Below are 14,922 nucleotides of genomic sequence, written 5' to 3'. Positions count from 1 at the left end.
CGATTTTACCAGAATATAGCACGAAATGATAATCGATTATAAATACTACATAAGAAAAAACTAAAATTCTACCAAATTAAAAATTATATTGTTCGAGAAACGCAAATCCCTCTACACAATTAACATTTTTTCGAGAAAAATTATTTCTCTTCTCGATCATCGATCAATCGAGAAATTAATAACCTGACCCCTCGTCAATTAAATTATCTCCCCATTGTAACGAACCATCCCTCGTTTCCGTTTCAGCTTCCCGTTTGTTTTCCCGGTGATTTTTCCACCTAGAGACAGAGATATCCAACCTTTGCCCCCTTTGTTCCACACTGTCCCCGTCTGTCTGGCAGAATAAGTAGGCCCAGTGGGGATTAAAACGGAGCGCACGCGTCACGTGCACCCGTGGATAGAGTATGTCATTTAGTGGCTTTGTTCGCCCGTACGCTTCCTCTTCCCGGTTGTCTCTAACACGAGGCGTGTAATGTTACGCCCGCGAACGATCGTCACGATTCTACGAACTGTCACCTCGATCGTCGATCTTTAAAAAAAGAGAAAAAACGGAAAAAAAATCGTCTTCTTCGCAACGATCCAATTCGATACGGAAAAGCTTTAATTTTCGCGAATTTCTGTTATTCCGATTATTTTTTATTTAACGAAATTTAATTAGTTACTCTGTAAATATCGCTCAATTTCCATCATCGAATTTTATTATTAATAATAATAATAATTTAATCGATGTTATTATTCAAGGTAAATATATACGACAGTAAACAATGCTAATTAATTTAAACCAGTTGTGATAATCAAACTGGAAATTATCCTCATTATTTATCGCTACAATTTCTATTCGATAACAATTTTATCGAATAATCCATAAAATTGAACTAGAACAGCCCCAACAGCCGAAAATCGTCGATTCTAAAATATACACACACACATACACACACGTACCATATAAATGCAAGACTATTTCGTCAAGGGGACAAGTTAACGTTGCATAACCGGATACTCGATTCCACGACACGCGATTCCACGATCGTAAATTACAAACAAACGTCTCGACGACGTCGTTTCCCTTTCCTCTCCCCCGATACTTTCGAGAAATTGGCGAAACTAAAGTCGTAAAATTATACTACGTGTCCCTCCGTTCCCTCCCCGCCGATTTCGTGGTTCGCTGCCTCCAGAAGATATACGAGCGCACGTACGTGTACGTGAATCGTTGGAGAGAAAGAGGGAGAGAGAGAGAAGGGGTTGCGTTCGCCTATTTTAACTTTCCTCCAGGAGGCTGGAGAAGGAAGAGATTTGAAAAAGTTGTTTGGTCAAAAGTACGGGTGGAACTCGGTCGAGGTGGGCATCGATCGGGCCTGCTAACGAGCTGCTGCTAACTAGTTTCGAGGCGAGATCGTTCCCTTATTTGAATTTCCGCGTGGCAAAAAGGGGTAGCAACGGAGGAGGTGGATTTTCTCCACCGTAGGAGTGGAAAAACTTACCCGAGCCTTGGGCGTCTGCTTCAATCCGATTGCTGGCTGGCTTCTGTTGCTCTGTAACAGATAATTGTCAACGGTCAGTGTGAATGATTTATTAATTTTTTGCCGGGTTAATTACGAAGAGGGGGTGGGGGATTTTATTAATATTCGACGCGACTTATCTTGGCCGCTTTAATTATTCCGGCTACGTCATTGGTAAGTATAATTTTTTATTGACGAAACTACTTTGAGAAATTGGGCAAGATTAATGGAATTGGCCTTGAATGTAATCGAGAATGATATACGAAGAGGTTGACGAAAGAGATTGGAATAGGGATAATGCGATTCTTTTTTTCTTTTTTTCAATTTTAAAAAATATTCGAGAGATATAATTGTGAGTGTATTGGCGATGATTCGTTATTGTTTTTAATCGTGATAAAAGAGCAAATTTAATTAACAAAGATAAAATAACAAGAGAAAATATTTATGTTCAACGATGGAGATTGAAATATTTGTAATTTCGTAAGGACGAAAGTTACGATATAAAATAAGTCCAATTAAAATTATAAAACAGCAATGGAATTGTTATAATATCTTGCAGCAACGTTTCGTTGTCTGAGTTTTATCATGTATTTTTCAATACATGTTCAAGTGAAAACTATAAACGAAGCATTCATTTTGTGAGCGACAGGAGCAGAAAACAAAGGGGTACGAAACTTTTTTAGAGGGATGTAAAATGGAGGAACAAAAATATTTTTGGTTAAAACGGCTCGTGTTCTGCAAATATCGTATATAAATATTTTCAGTTTTCCTGAAAATGCTTTCCGGTGTCTACTATTATTCATAAAGTTCCCTTTTTATGTCGAAACTCCAATATGCTATATCGTGTTTTTTTTCAGGTTACAAGCAAATATTAAATATAATTCGAATATAAATCGAGATGCGCGAAAGAAATAATTAATGGTGTTGCTTTTTAATATTATTGCACCATTATTATCGTATAATTTAAAATTAAACACAGAATTGCTTCATTATTACCAAGGTTATTAGCAAACTTCCTTCTCGAATTTATAATTAATATTATGAATATATTCCCCCCCTCTAGCGAGAATACAAGTTTAGCAACGAAACGAATACACGTATCTATAAATGTGAATTCTAGAAATTACAAACTAACCGATGTTCTATTCGATGTAAAATTGAAAAAGTTGCTGATACTTAACAGAATTTTATAACCTAATTTTATTTTTAAAAAAAAAACTGCAAAATTATGCAACTGCAACTTCATCCCCCAAAATCATAGTCAAATAACTAGCTTCTCGAAAATCGTCTCCAAAAATTTAATAAAAAGTCACAATTTCGCATCGCATAAACGCATATAAATGCATTAAAAAAGAAAAATAAAAAAATAAAAAGAAAAAATATTGCACATATGCCGATAGATGATCGTGTCGTTATCTCGTTCCTTTATGGCGTTCAGAATGTTGTTTCCCCCGGCAGGGAATAAATCCGGTCGAGGAACGTGGCACGTCGTTCTGGCGTGGATATCTGGCTGGCATAGGAACAAACGATAAAACGATAAATTCATGGGAACTGTCGAACCGTGCGCAGTATCGTCGTGTCGGGGCCGTGTCATTGCTGGGAACGCGTAAATCTTAATTGGCCAATCGAAAACGGTGCGGCTACGTTAACCAACAACTACGGAAAACTCGCCGTGTGAACTTGTCTGATGACGAAGCAAACTAAGCGCGGCCGGGAATCGAACTACGATTTTAATTCGATTCGTCCTGTTCGTTGGCTCGAGTCGGTGCGGTTGGATCCTTTCGCGGAATAATTTACTTAAACGGCGTTAAACTAGATGTTAAACTAGAAAAAAGCATTGCAAGTTTATGATTCGGTATCATTGCAGAAACTAGTGTGAATTCTTATGGAAAATTTGGTTTTCGTGCAAAAATATATTAAATATCAGGCAATAAAATTGATTATATATATAAAATTTCTGGAATAATATTTAGTTTAGCTGAGGGCTCTGTAAATTAGGATATTTCCTGAATTTCGAGGCGTATAATATGCAGATAAAAATTTATTTATGAAATAAAATTGATTTTCTGCCTTGATTTTATGCAAATGTTGTATTTAGAACCACCTGTGATGTTTTGTTAAAACAGTTTGAAATATTTTGAAAAAGAACCGATTCGAACGATCAGAAATTTCATCGTCTCGCGATTTAATCGCACGAAATATCGATTCGAAGAAGACACGAAGAGCGTCAAGGCGAAGATTCTCAAATAGTCTGTAATATATTTCGAGGTAGTTGGAATCAACAACGAATACCGTAGCAAGCAACAACGAACGTGGTGCTAATTAAGCGGTTTATCTCGATTAATTCCGGATAATTGCGTAGGGTAATTAGTCCAATTACTCCAATGGTTCGGCATAGCGCGAATAACACTAGTCCTTCTCGACACATCCCCATTGGCTGAAATGTCGCAAACTCGACCGCAGCAACTGTTATCTTCCGGGCTTGGCCCCACGTATTTCCGGTTATCCATTTACCGAATTGCTTTACATAGATTTCGCGATACTTCAAAACTATTATGAGTGCCACATGCATGCTTTCCACTGGTTGGCTCTAACGATGATTCCAAATAATTTTCACTTAATTCGATCCTCGCCAAGATTGTTCCATTCAGTAGTTCAATTGTGATAAAATATCAGAAATTTTCAAGCGAATTTCATTCGAATATTATCCTGAATGAATTATATTATTCGTCGAATTTTCATACAACGTATGAAAACGTATGATACAACGTATCATTTTATATTTATATACGCGGCTGAAGCGTACGATCATGAACTTTTCTTATGTGAAAAAGAATTTTCTTTTGTACATTTTTTTTGGATTTCGTCGCATTTCTCGCTCGTTTCCATTATCGTTCTTTGCATTAATCGAAAATCAATATCCGTCATCGAGAATCTTGCTCGATTTTCTGTATGGTGGTACATCAAATGTAATATAAAATTATATTTCTCGCCAAATACATTATATATTTTTTAAAGCAATTTGAATCTTGTCCCATTCAAATTGTATCAAAACGTAGGTTATTCGACAAAATCATTTTACGAAATTTCCAAGAGAAACGTTTTATTGTTTTATTTGACGCAAGCCCGTGACAATTTCGTATCGCTTTGTTAAAATTCCCTTCTCGTTCCATTTTTCATTCCCACATTATGCTTCATTCATGCGTCGAACGTCCACGAATAAAATGCATTTTATTTCGGAATTTCAGTTTCGATCATATTTTCAAATCCCTATAAAATAGATTAATCCGCGAGATTAATAATTGTGTTTCTCGTCACAATGCCATCTAAACAAGATTTTTCTTTTTTTTTTCCTCTTTTTTTTTTTTTTTTTTTACGTTATGCTACTCGCGAAACCAGTTCGTTAAGCCGCGATCGAAACAATGTTTCATGCTCGTTTCGAATGTTGAGCGTGATAAAATGAATTGGACTGTGTTTGCGGACGCGAATCGTGGTTATTGCGACACTCGAAAACCACGGGGAAACACGGTCCAAGAGAAATTCTACACGATGGGTTTGTATTTGATCGAGATACCAATTATTTAGAGATCAAATAGTAATTTGCAATTATTGGGGTCATTAATAGATAAGACAATATTATCCTTAATTAATTAATTAATTAGTCTAAAAATTTGTATTATTTAGAGATCAAATAATAATAATCGAAATCGTTCTTTGACTTTCAAAACTCCAAGCATATTTATACCGCGGAGGAATAATTAAAAATCTACTCAAGTAAATTTGAAAAAAATTCTCGAATAAGGTAATAAACGAAATAACATCTTCCAAAATTATTCATACTCTTGTACGTGCTTAATTAACCAATACAACGGCATGCACAGTTTAGCCCAATTCTTGGAAGAGAAGGAGGGCGCATTAAGTCAGAAAAGTTTGAGAAATCGAGGCTACCTCGTGCCTTCCTCTCCTCTCGTATTAAAACGGCACACCCGAGGCATTAATATCTCTAAGGGATGGGCCGCAATTTGTCCGCATTACCATCGCGGCAAGTTCATTTGTAAACGAAATTGAGGGCTTCGGGTCCCGTTAAATCATTCTCGTTAATCCGGACGCACGGATGTTTATCCCTATTGAAAATTGCGCCACGGAGTCGAGTGTAGTAGCGGAGAAATCGATTTCAATTTTCGCCATCGGGTTTCGCTCGATTCCATCGCGGTGAGGTCCCTTCGACAACCAATCTGTCGAAAGTTCATTCTCGTTCGACTCCCCGTTAAATAACACGGCGGCGACTCGTGCCACGAGTAATCTCGCCGAAATTCGTGGAATTCCACCAAGGCTTAACCTTGGTAACAAACTTTTCACAAAACGCGTGATCTTTACTCTACGAGATATAAAAGTTAGGAAACATGTTAGGGGAGGGGGAGGACTCCATTTCCATGGCACGCTCTTTCGCCTATTTTCTCCTTATTTTGCTGGTCACACGATTGCTGGCCATCCACGAGAGGATTCTAATTTATTTGGAATTTCACCGAGATGATCGCTCCGATTGAGATAGGATGAATATAAAGAACCGAAGATTATTCTTTACGATTCCTCGTGTTCATTTCTCGATTCTTTAACACGCTGGCGCACCATGAGTCGCCGGATCATCGGAAATGCATGCCAACGCGTGCATTCAATCTCACTTTTGAATTGTAACAAAGGGGGAAAGATGTAAAGAGGATCTAATCCGGATTTGATTCCAAAATTTCTGGCCAGCGACTCGACACACACAATCACTTTGCTCTCTATATCGTTTACAGGGACAGGATAGAATTCCATTTCTTGTCGAGGCGATCGCCAGAATTTGGCATCGGGGACCGGCTTCGTTGTCCGTATTCGTAATTGCTACGAGTTTTCCATCGAGTTGTACCAACGTGCTCGGCCAACGGATAATATTCCAAGCTCGACCCAGTTTCGATAATTGTTCACCGGTCCAGTTCCTCCTAGTTGCCCGATTCTTAATCCCTTTTTGTCGCTCCTTCTCGCCCCGTTCTCTGCCCACCGCCATTTTTCTTGTCGCCTCTTTCAGACGTTTTTATCGACCGTTTTAATCGTCGAATCCGGGTCGCGTTCACGAATGTAGCGGCGCTAGAACAAATAATTAACTCGAACGCGAAGATAGAAAATGGAAACTTTACTTGGAAGAATTTAGAAACTGGCAACAGTGGCTCACAATTGTTTATTTTACGATTTGTACACTCGTCGAAGAATATTTTTAGAATGGAAACACGAATAATATTGCGTTATGATCATTGTAACGTTTCTTTTTATGAAATCTCTTTTTTCCCCTTTTTCTGAGATGTTTTCAAGTGTATATAAACACGAGAGTACAAATACTAGAATATGTATATTTCTTTTTCAAATATTTTTCTTTTTGCGGATTAACAAATTTAACTTACTCGTGATGTAGAATGACACGCGATAGTTAAATAAATACTTATGCATAAACTTCAGGCAAATTTTAAAAAAATTCTATCTTTTTCTCGCGCTTCTGATTGTGCGAAAAGAACATATTACAATGAAACGAAATATGAAATTACCTGTTTCACGAAATCACTCGTTTAATTTATATTCTACATCCATATTAAATTAAGTAAATTAAATAATCATTCCTTAATCCAATCAAAACTTAGAAAGAATATATACATGTAGAAGAATCAATTTGAAGAGTGTTTGCAAAAGTGTTTCGTTAAGAGGGATTAGCCATTGTTCGTAGGCAACTCTAGGAGCCACCTCTGGGGATAGAATTGAAAACAAATCAATTTATCGAAATGAAACGTGGCACGAGCGGTGGATGGCGGTGAGCACGAGAATAAGTGAAAAAATCCATCGGTGGATCCACGTACAAAGGAAATGAGAATCCCACTTCGGGGAGGAAGCACTCGGCCACCTTCTGCGCGATGCTCCATTCGGATAATTATACAATCACCCCCGGACCGCTTTGACCGCGATCGCTTGGTTCGAGTCGAAGTGATATTCAATTTCTAAATGAAATAGATTCTGAAAAACCATTCGATCTCGTTATTATTGCCGGTTGCTATTGACAGTGACGCGGAGAAAATTGCGGCCACGTTTTCGAGTTCTTTTTCCCCGCGCCTCATTAACGGTGCGAAAGTTTCCACTTTGTTCTGATACAGGATCTCGCGTTTGGTCGTTGAACTTTTATCAAGATATTATTAAGAATGAAAGAGAAGGGAAATAATTATGGAAAGATAATAATAAAAAGTTTTTCTCAAAAGAGATAAAGAGAAAGAAAATTGCACGATAGTTTTTACAGTTTTTCTTCATTAATTTTTATGAATCTCTCGTTTTTTAAAATCTCTCTCTCTCTTCTTTTCTTTCTTAAGTAAAATACACGATTATTCGTTTCGATATTTTTCAAACTTGCGTCTGATCGACGTAAAAAACAAGGTAGGAAGTATTTTTTAATTTGTACATCCTCATGGGAAAGGTATTTTAACGATTGTTGGTGTAGTACAAAGTAATCGAATAATTATTTTTTCTCTCTTGCAAGAGAAAATTTCATTATAGTACATTACAGACTGTACATCTTCGCGAATGAATTTTTGTAACGTCAAGATATTTTGTACGAGACAAAGGATAATAAAATAATTTAAAACGCGCAAAGGAATCAAGAAAGTAAATGATATATTCTCATTGTTCTTTTTTCTTATTATTCAATTATTATTTTGATTTCATTTCAAAAATTTGTTCCTCTTTATTTAATTAACAATTTTCACGAATATTTAATTAAAATCATTCTAAAATGTAATCTTTTTTTTTTTTATTTAATTTATGTAAATGGACACTTTTTTTTTTAGAAATGATTAATACATTTATCAATAGGGAAAGATGATAGGCTTTACTCGCATCAACTGAATTCATTTCAACGAAATGGAACGATTTTATTTCCCTCTGTAATCGATACTATTGAAATTCAACGAATATTAATTACCTTGTCGAGGTGCTCTAATTGTGAATGGAGAATTACACGCAGATTCCCATTAAAATTTGAGTAAAAACTTGACTGAGAAATATTGGTTAGAATATAGATCGGAAAACGATTATTATTTAATTAATTTCGTGTCCATTGTTTTTTTGAAAATCGCAAATAAATCTGATTTTTTCTTATATTTCTCTCTAATGAAAGTAATTGTCAAACTGACATCCAAATATTTTTCTTCTTCTTCCTTCTTTGTTTTAAATTTTTATTTATGTATTAATTTTTATCCTGTTGTGATTTGAAACGATAAAACATTTTCTCGTTACGTAATAATTATACAATTTACTAAAAAAACTCGTTAATAATCCCATCCTTCTCCTATTGAAAATTCATTTTATCACGAATGATAATTATAGAAATATGAAGGAGATGAGGTATAATGAGAAAATTACTAGCCCTGAGTCATTCAAGACGAGATTACTTAACACGATTCAGCCTCGTTTCATCTAATAAACTTATATCATTCGTTAATGAGAGATGGAAAGGTAATACTCATTTATTTTATCATTCTATATTAATAATGTACAAATATATCATGAATATTCTCTCTTATATTTATTATCTGCGCTCTTAATATTTTTATAATTTTTAATCAATGTTATTTTGGATCATTATAATAATTCGTAATAAATTTTTTTGAAATATTAATTGTACATCGTTGAAAAGTAATATTTAATATCGAAGTGATTGGAGAGTCGCGTATAATTTATTAGAAAATTGCAAGTATATTATATAATTTATGACAACACAGATTAACTAAGTATAGCAGTTGATTATTCATTTAAATTAATCTCACTTAATAACTCGATGAAATTTTAATCTTCATTTCGTAGTCTTAGTTCGTTTCAAGAGGATTACATTTCCACTGCTCGATCAATGTCTTTATCGACGGTTAATTTTATTTAATAACAAACATTTAAAAATGATCAATTTAATATTAAAACGAGAAAATATTTGTTGAAGATATTATAAGTTTTTAAAAACTTATATAATGAAAATAATTTTTAATTGAAGCTATAAAAATATTTTTTATTAACTTATAACATAATATCTCCATATTCGAACTTTACATTTTTTTTTACAATTCAAAAAAGTAATATCGATTTACTGCCAGCGGCATACTCTTTTTTACATATTTCACCGTATGCAAAAATGGAAAATAGAAAAGGATAAAAGACGGTACAATGCGTTTTCCTTTTCCTTTTTTTTTTTTTTTTGTTCTATTTCATATTGCACGCACGAAAAAATCATTCACGTTTCACGAATCGATATTTAATACACACGACCGAAATAAATCTGCATCTTTCTCATCTTTAACACGCAAAACGATGAAAATAATTCTGATTAAACAGAAATATAATTCAATTTTATCAATTCTTTTATTAATTCTCTCACAACAAACGCGTAACAATAACAATTATATAACAATAACAGATACATAAATACGTAATAAATAAAAATAAAAATAAAAAACAAATTCACACACATTAGATCAAATTATAGAATAAACGCGATATAGATCACGAGGAAAACGCTTTCCACCGTAACTTCTACAACTCGCGCAACAATTTTACAACTTCAGAATCACTTTCCCTCTGTCGAACTATCGAGAACATTTAAAATTCCTCTGGAATCCCCTAAAAAAATCTCGGCAAGCGAGTTAACACAGGATCAAACAACGAATCGCGGGCCGATAAAATCATATCAATGTTTCGCAAGAATGGAAAAACCAACATGCGCATTCGTTTGTTAGCATTCGGTGGGAAACGGAAAAACAGGGGAACCGCGGGGGCGCGGCTCGTAATGCATTGTTGTCGCTGCGTTTAGCGGGGGTTTGTGTCACTTTTATGCGACTTGGATGGAACGGCGCACGAGATTTCGAAAATAAACAACGACCGAGCACAACAACTGGAACAACTGGGAGCGGAATGGAATAGGAAGCGAGACGTGCCGTTTCAAAAAATGGTCACCGCGGTCGATCGATAATCGGAAAAGCGGAAAGAGCTGTGGCGAGGCACCGATATTTCGGATATTTCGCGCACTGGCAGCACGAGAATGAAAACCCAATTAATATATTGCTACCGATCAGATCGGTGCTCGAAAGTCGATCACCGTTGAATTAATGGTAACGAGACCGGCGGTGTAATGTTTTTTCCGTGTCGTTTCGTTCATCCATTTGAATCGGATCGCGTGTCAAAATGGCGACTCACAAGAAGAATATCGGTCGAGAAAATTTTTCCGTAGACGCTCCGCGTTATTGAGATATCACTGTCTTATAATTTTCTTTCCTATTTTTTTTCAATTAGTATATAATGGCTAATGTTAAGAATAAATTGTTGATAGAAGTTATTTATTACATTTTTCAAGATTTCTCAAGATACAATGAAAATTCCGATTTGATATATGTCTATTTCTATTATTTCTTATAATAATATGCTCATATATGTCTAGTTTTAGAATTAGTCTTATTTTTAACTTATCCACCAAAAGATACAATTTATTTCTAATTGATTATATCTATTTTTCTTTCTAATATTTCTTTGATGCGATCAAATTGATCTTATTAATCATGTTCAGAATTAGAGAGGGAAAAAATAAATCAAGGGAAGCAGTTATGCTCAGAAATGAGAACGATATTAATTATCGATCGGATGTGTTTAAACGAAACTAACGTGTCTAACCGGTTCAATAAATTTTCAGCAAATATATTGGACAGGAACTAAAGCAATTAAATTGCGAATAATTTAGCGTTCAAAGTATTCCTCCTATCAGATTCCCAACAGTACTAAGAAATTGTATCTTAGAGGCGAATTGAATCATGCAGTTTATCGATTACCCGTTCATCGTATACGTGCTCGGATTTTTATTAAAGATATCTAGGGTGGAATTTCTTACCGTGAATCTGCCTTCCAGCATTTTTCGTCTGCTCGAAGAAATACGAAAATATAACGGGCACCGGTATGATTTCGTTCGATTCATTGCATTATTTAATATTCTTCCTTCCTTCTATCTTTTGTTCTATTTATTATATATATACATAGGTAGTTCTACTTTCTTCGCTTCTCGAAGCTAATATTATTCAATTTCTTCTATTGATGAGGTTATTACATTTTCGTGTAATAATAATTCTCTCGTTATTATAATATTCTAAACAATAATTTTATTTCTTGTAATTTGTATAAGATTAATCGAAAGATTGTAAAATCTTTAAAATAAAAAAAAAAAGAAGAAATATCGAAATTAATTTTCAAGCAAAAATATTAAAATTCTGAAAAAAGATGAATCTTTAAAATTATTTCACGAGTGACTGCTTTTATTTATCGATCTTCTTAAAAGAAAGACAATGCTCCTCATATATCTCAATGATAATGGAATTTTTATCGAATTATATACATATAATATTAAAACGCTGGAAAGATTAAAAGAATTTCTTCGTTTTACATAATCACAAATTTCCATGGATCAAACAAATGATAATAAAAATTCAATATTGAAATATATGTCATTTTTCTGAACAATGGTAATTAGAAGTACAAATAACGCAATCGTTATTTAATTACATAATTTCACCAACGGTATAAATTCTTTCACTATTTTAATTAATACCTCCGTTGAAATACGAATTAACTAAAATAGAATGGAGGTATGCTTAACCGCGTAATTGTTAATATTAGTTCAACGAGACACGGAGGAAGATTTTCCACAGCACGATGTCGTTTCACGTGATTGCAATACGGTGGTTTCGCGTTTTAAACTCGTGTACCACATTTCTCGTTTTCACAATTATTCTCGGTTTTTTCCTTTCTCTCTCTCTCTCTCTCTCTCTCTCTCTCTCTCGCTTCAGCATGGATCAGCCGCAAATTCTGGCCGCTGTTTTATCCGCCAGTTATAGAAACTGGCGACAGTACGGCAAATCTGATTAACCGGTGGCTGGTCGTTTCGCGTGGCACGATTTTTTAGTGGGACATGCAAACATACGGCCCCTGCCAAGCTCAAAGACGTCCAACCCTAGCTAGAGGGTTCTCCTCTCTCGCCTCCATTGTTATCTCGGACTTTTGTGGACCGTAGAACGGATTGTTTTCGGCCTCTCTGGCGACAGTTTTCATTTTGCCATTCAGAAAACTGCTGGAAAGTTTTTGTTACGCCTTCACTGTTGCCCCGAAGTGTTTGTCCACGAATCATTCCCAACTTGCAAGAACGGAAAGCACTTTCTGGAAAACCCTTTGAAACCGTGGACACGATGAACTTTCCTCGTAATATGTTTTTCAAAATTCTTGCTTTTTTATATATATGAAATATTAACGGAAGGCGAGAGTAAATAAATAATCGAGTTGAGAAAACGATGATCGATTGACTTTTTCTGAATTTTTTTTCAAACGATAGATCAAAAATTTTCTTTCTCTCTGGGCTAACTATCATTTTTTTTTTCCTCACTCTGAATTACATCGTACAAAAATTGATTATGCAAGTTGCACGCGAACATTCTCTCTCGCGTATATTTTTTCTATTTTTCTCATTAGATAAGAGACACATTTCGTGTAAAAACTTTTTGTTGTCGCATACACATCATTAATATAATTTTTGATATTCCCAGATGCTCTCCTTTCACATCTCTAAAATTTTAAATTAAATATTTAATAATTTCTGTCTATTTAATCTTTTCCTTTTCGTTCTGATAAAGTTTTCATAAACTTTCCATAATATTCTTGTATTGTATTTAAAGATAGTTGATTTATAGGGGTTACACATTATATTATTTTTTTCTTATTGTTCGATTTTCTTCGTGAAATTTCTTTAATAGAACAAAGTATAAAATCGAAGTATTTTATAAACTGACTCGACATCGAATTACTCTATTCTACGATACGTTTAGAAGTAAAGGGATGAAATGAGATAAATTTACTGGGCGCCAGTTTCCTTCTCACGAACTATCATTATCACCTTAAACAATTGATGTACACTGTCCAGAGTTTAGAAGGATAGCGAAAACGCGAAGAGGTCATTAATTTCAATTTGAAAGGATAATCCTGAAAAATGAGAAGAAGTCGTGTTCTCGTTTTTCAGATAACAACAGAAATTTAAAATAAAACTTAATTTATATTTCATTTGTAATAAAAACAAAAATTATAATTTATTAAGAAAATTTCCGTTTTTAAACTTCATCGAGACAAAAATATTTCACGACGTAACCACTTTGTAAAGAAAATCCCTTTTTTTCTTTTTATTGTAAAATCACACACACACCAAAAAAAAAAGAACAAATTTAAATAACGCCCAATCATTTCCATTCAATCATAGCTAAACCAATTATCTTCTATTGATATTAATCCTATCGTATCAATCCGACAAATATTGGAATTCCTGTATACAGAATCAAAAATACTAAATCAAATTTGTATAATCTTTTCGCATCTAGAAACATCTAGAAAAAAAAAACTTTTTTTTAGAGATCGCGCATCAATGATTTCCAACTAATTAAAAACATTATTTTCTGACGAAAAAAAAGAGTAAGCTTCGAGCATCGAATCAGTTTTAATTCATTTTTCATTTTTCTGCTTTTAATATTTCGAAATAATCTCTCTCATTCTCTCTCTCTCTCTCTCTCTCTCGTTTCACATTTTATCCGCGCGCGATTCGAATCCATCCAGGCCCCCTCCTACGAATTTCCTACCGATGCTCTGCCATGAAACCTGTGTGCCTGTGTGCGGGATGGAGAAGCATGGCGGAAATTCTCGTCGGTCGAGTTACGCGCTCCTTTCTGAATTTACGTTACTCGAACTGGCGTGTCTCGGATGGCTTGGAGCTGTTGCGGAACCGGGAAGCTTTTGAAACCGCAACGCTGCGAACTTTCCCCCAAACCTCCCGTTGTGATCTTCGGTGACACACAACGTTTACGCGATTTAATGCAGCCAGTGACCGACTTGAGGGAACAAACCACTTATCCAAGGTTGGGCGAGAGATCATTCGCAGAAAAGTTTGGCTGAAAAGGTGGAATGTTTTCAAAGGGGGGAGGGATGGTTTTCAACCCTTTCGTATTGCAGCAGTTCGATTAATTATTCGATGACTAAGTATAATAATAAGTGTATGGAAAGTGGTTATATAAACGTAAGGTTGCAAAAGAGAAATTAGAATTGAATAAATGAATTGGAGAATTTTTGGATCTGTCTAATTTGTTTCAAAATTTATTTTTTTGTATTTGGTGTTATTTCAGAATTTTACATTTATTTTTCCTTAATCACATTTCTCTTTGAATTTTACTTTTTTAAAAAGTAGTTGGATAATATCGAAACAGTAAGTAATAATCGTTCTTTTTAAAGGTAATATATTTTAATGGAATAATTAAAGCAATCGTTATTGGAAATCGTTCAATTTTTTTCAGAA

General features: G+C 34.6%; 1 protein-coding gene and 1 long non-coding RNA gene across 4 annotated transcripts in view; one reads left to right on the top strand and one right to left on the bottom strand.

The window, feature by feature from the left end:
- LOC107995627 (uncharacterized) overlaps positions 1-14,922 on the top strand; it is a 143,771-nt gene that overhangs the window by 22,723 nt on the left and 106,126 nt on the right. The gene's annotated exons all lie outside the window — the stretch shown is intronic.
- The window catches only part of LOC107995622 (mediator of RNA polymerase II transcription subunit 12), a 464,763-nt gene that overhangs the window by 376,802 nt on the left and 73,039 nt on the right, over positions 1-14,922 (bottom strand). For all 3 annotated transcript variants that reach the window (XM_062073896.1, XM_017053239.3, XM_062073897.1), the window contains one exon: positions 1,482-1,532. In XM_062073896.1, the coding sequence (XP_061929880.1) occupies positions 1,482-1,532 (51 nt within the window). The remainder of the gene's footprint in view (positions 1-1,481; positions 1,533-14,922) is intronic.

The sequence above is a fragment of the Apis cerana genome, linkage group LG4 (assembly GCF_029169275.1).
Source record: "Apis cerana isolate GH-2021 linkage group LG4, AcerK_1.0, whole genome shotgun sequence".
Taxonomy (NCBI): Eukaryota; Metazoa; Arthropoda; class Insecta; order Hymenoptera; family Apidae; genus Apis; species Apis cerana.
The sequence above is the reverse complement of the archived record's forward strand: the minus strand, read 5'-3'. Positions and strand labels throughout refer to the sequence as shown.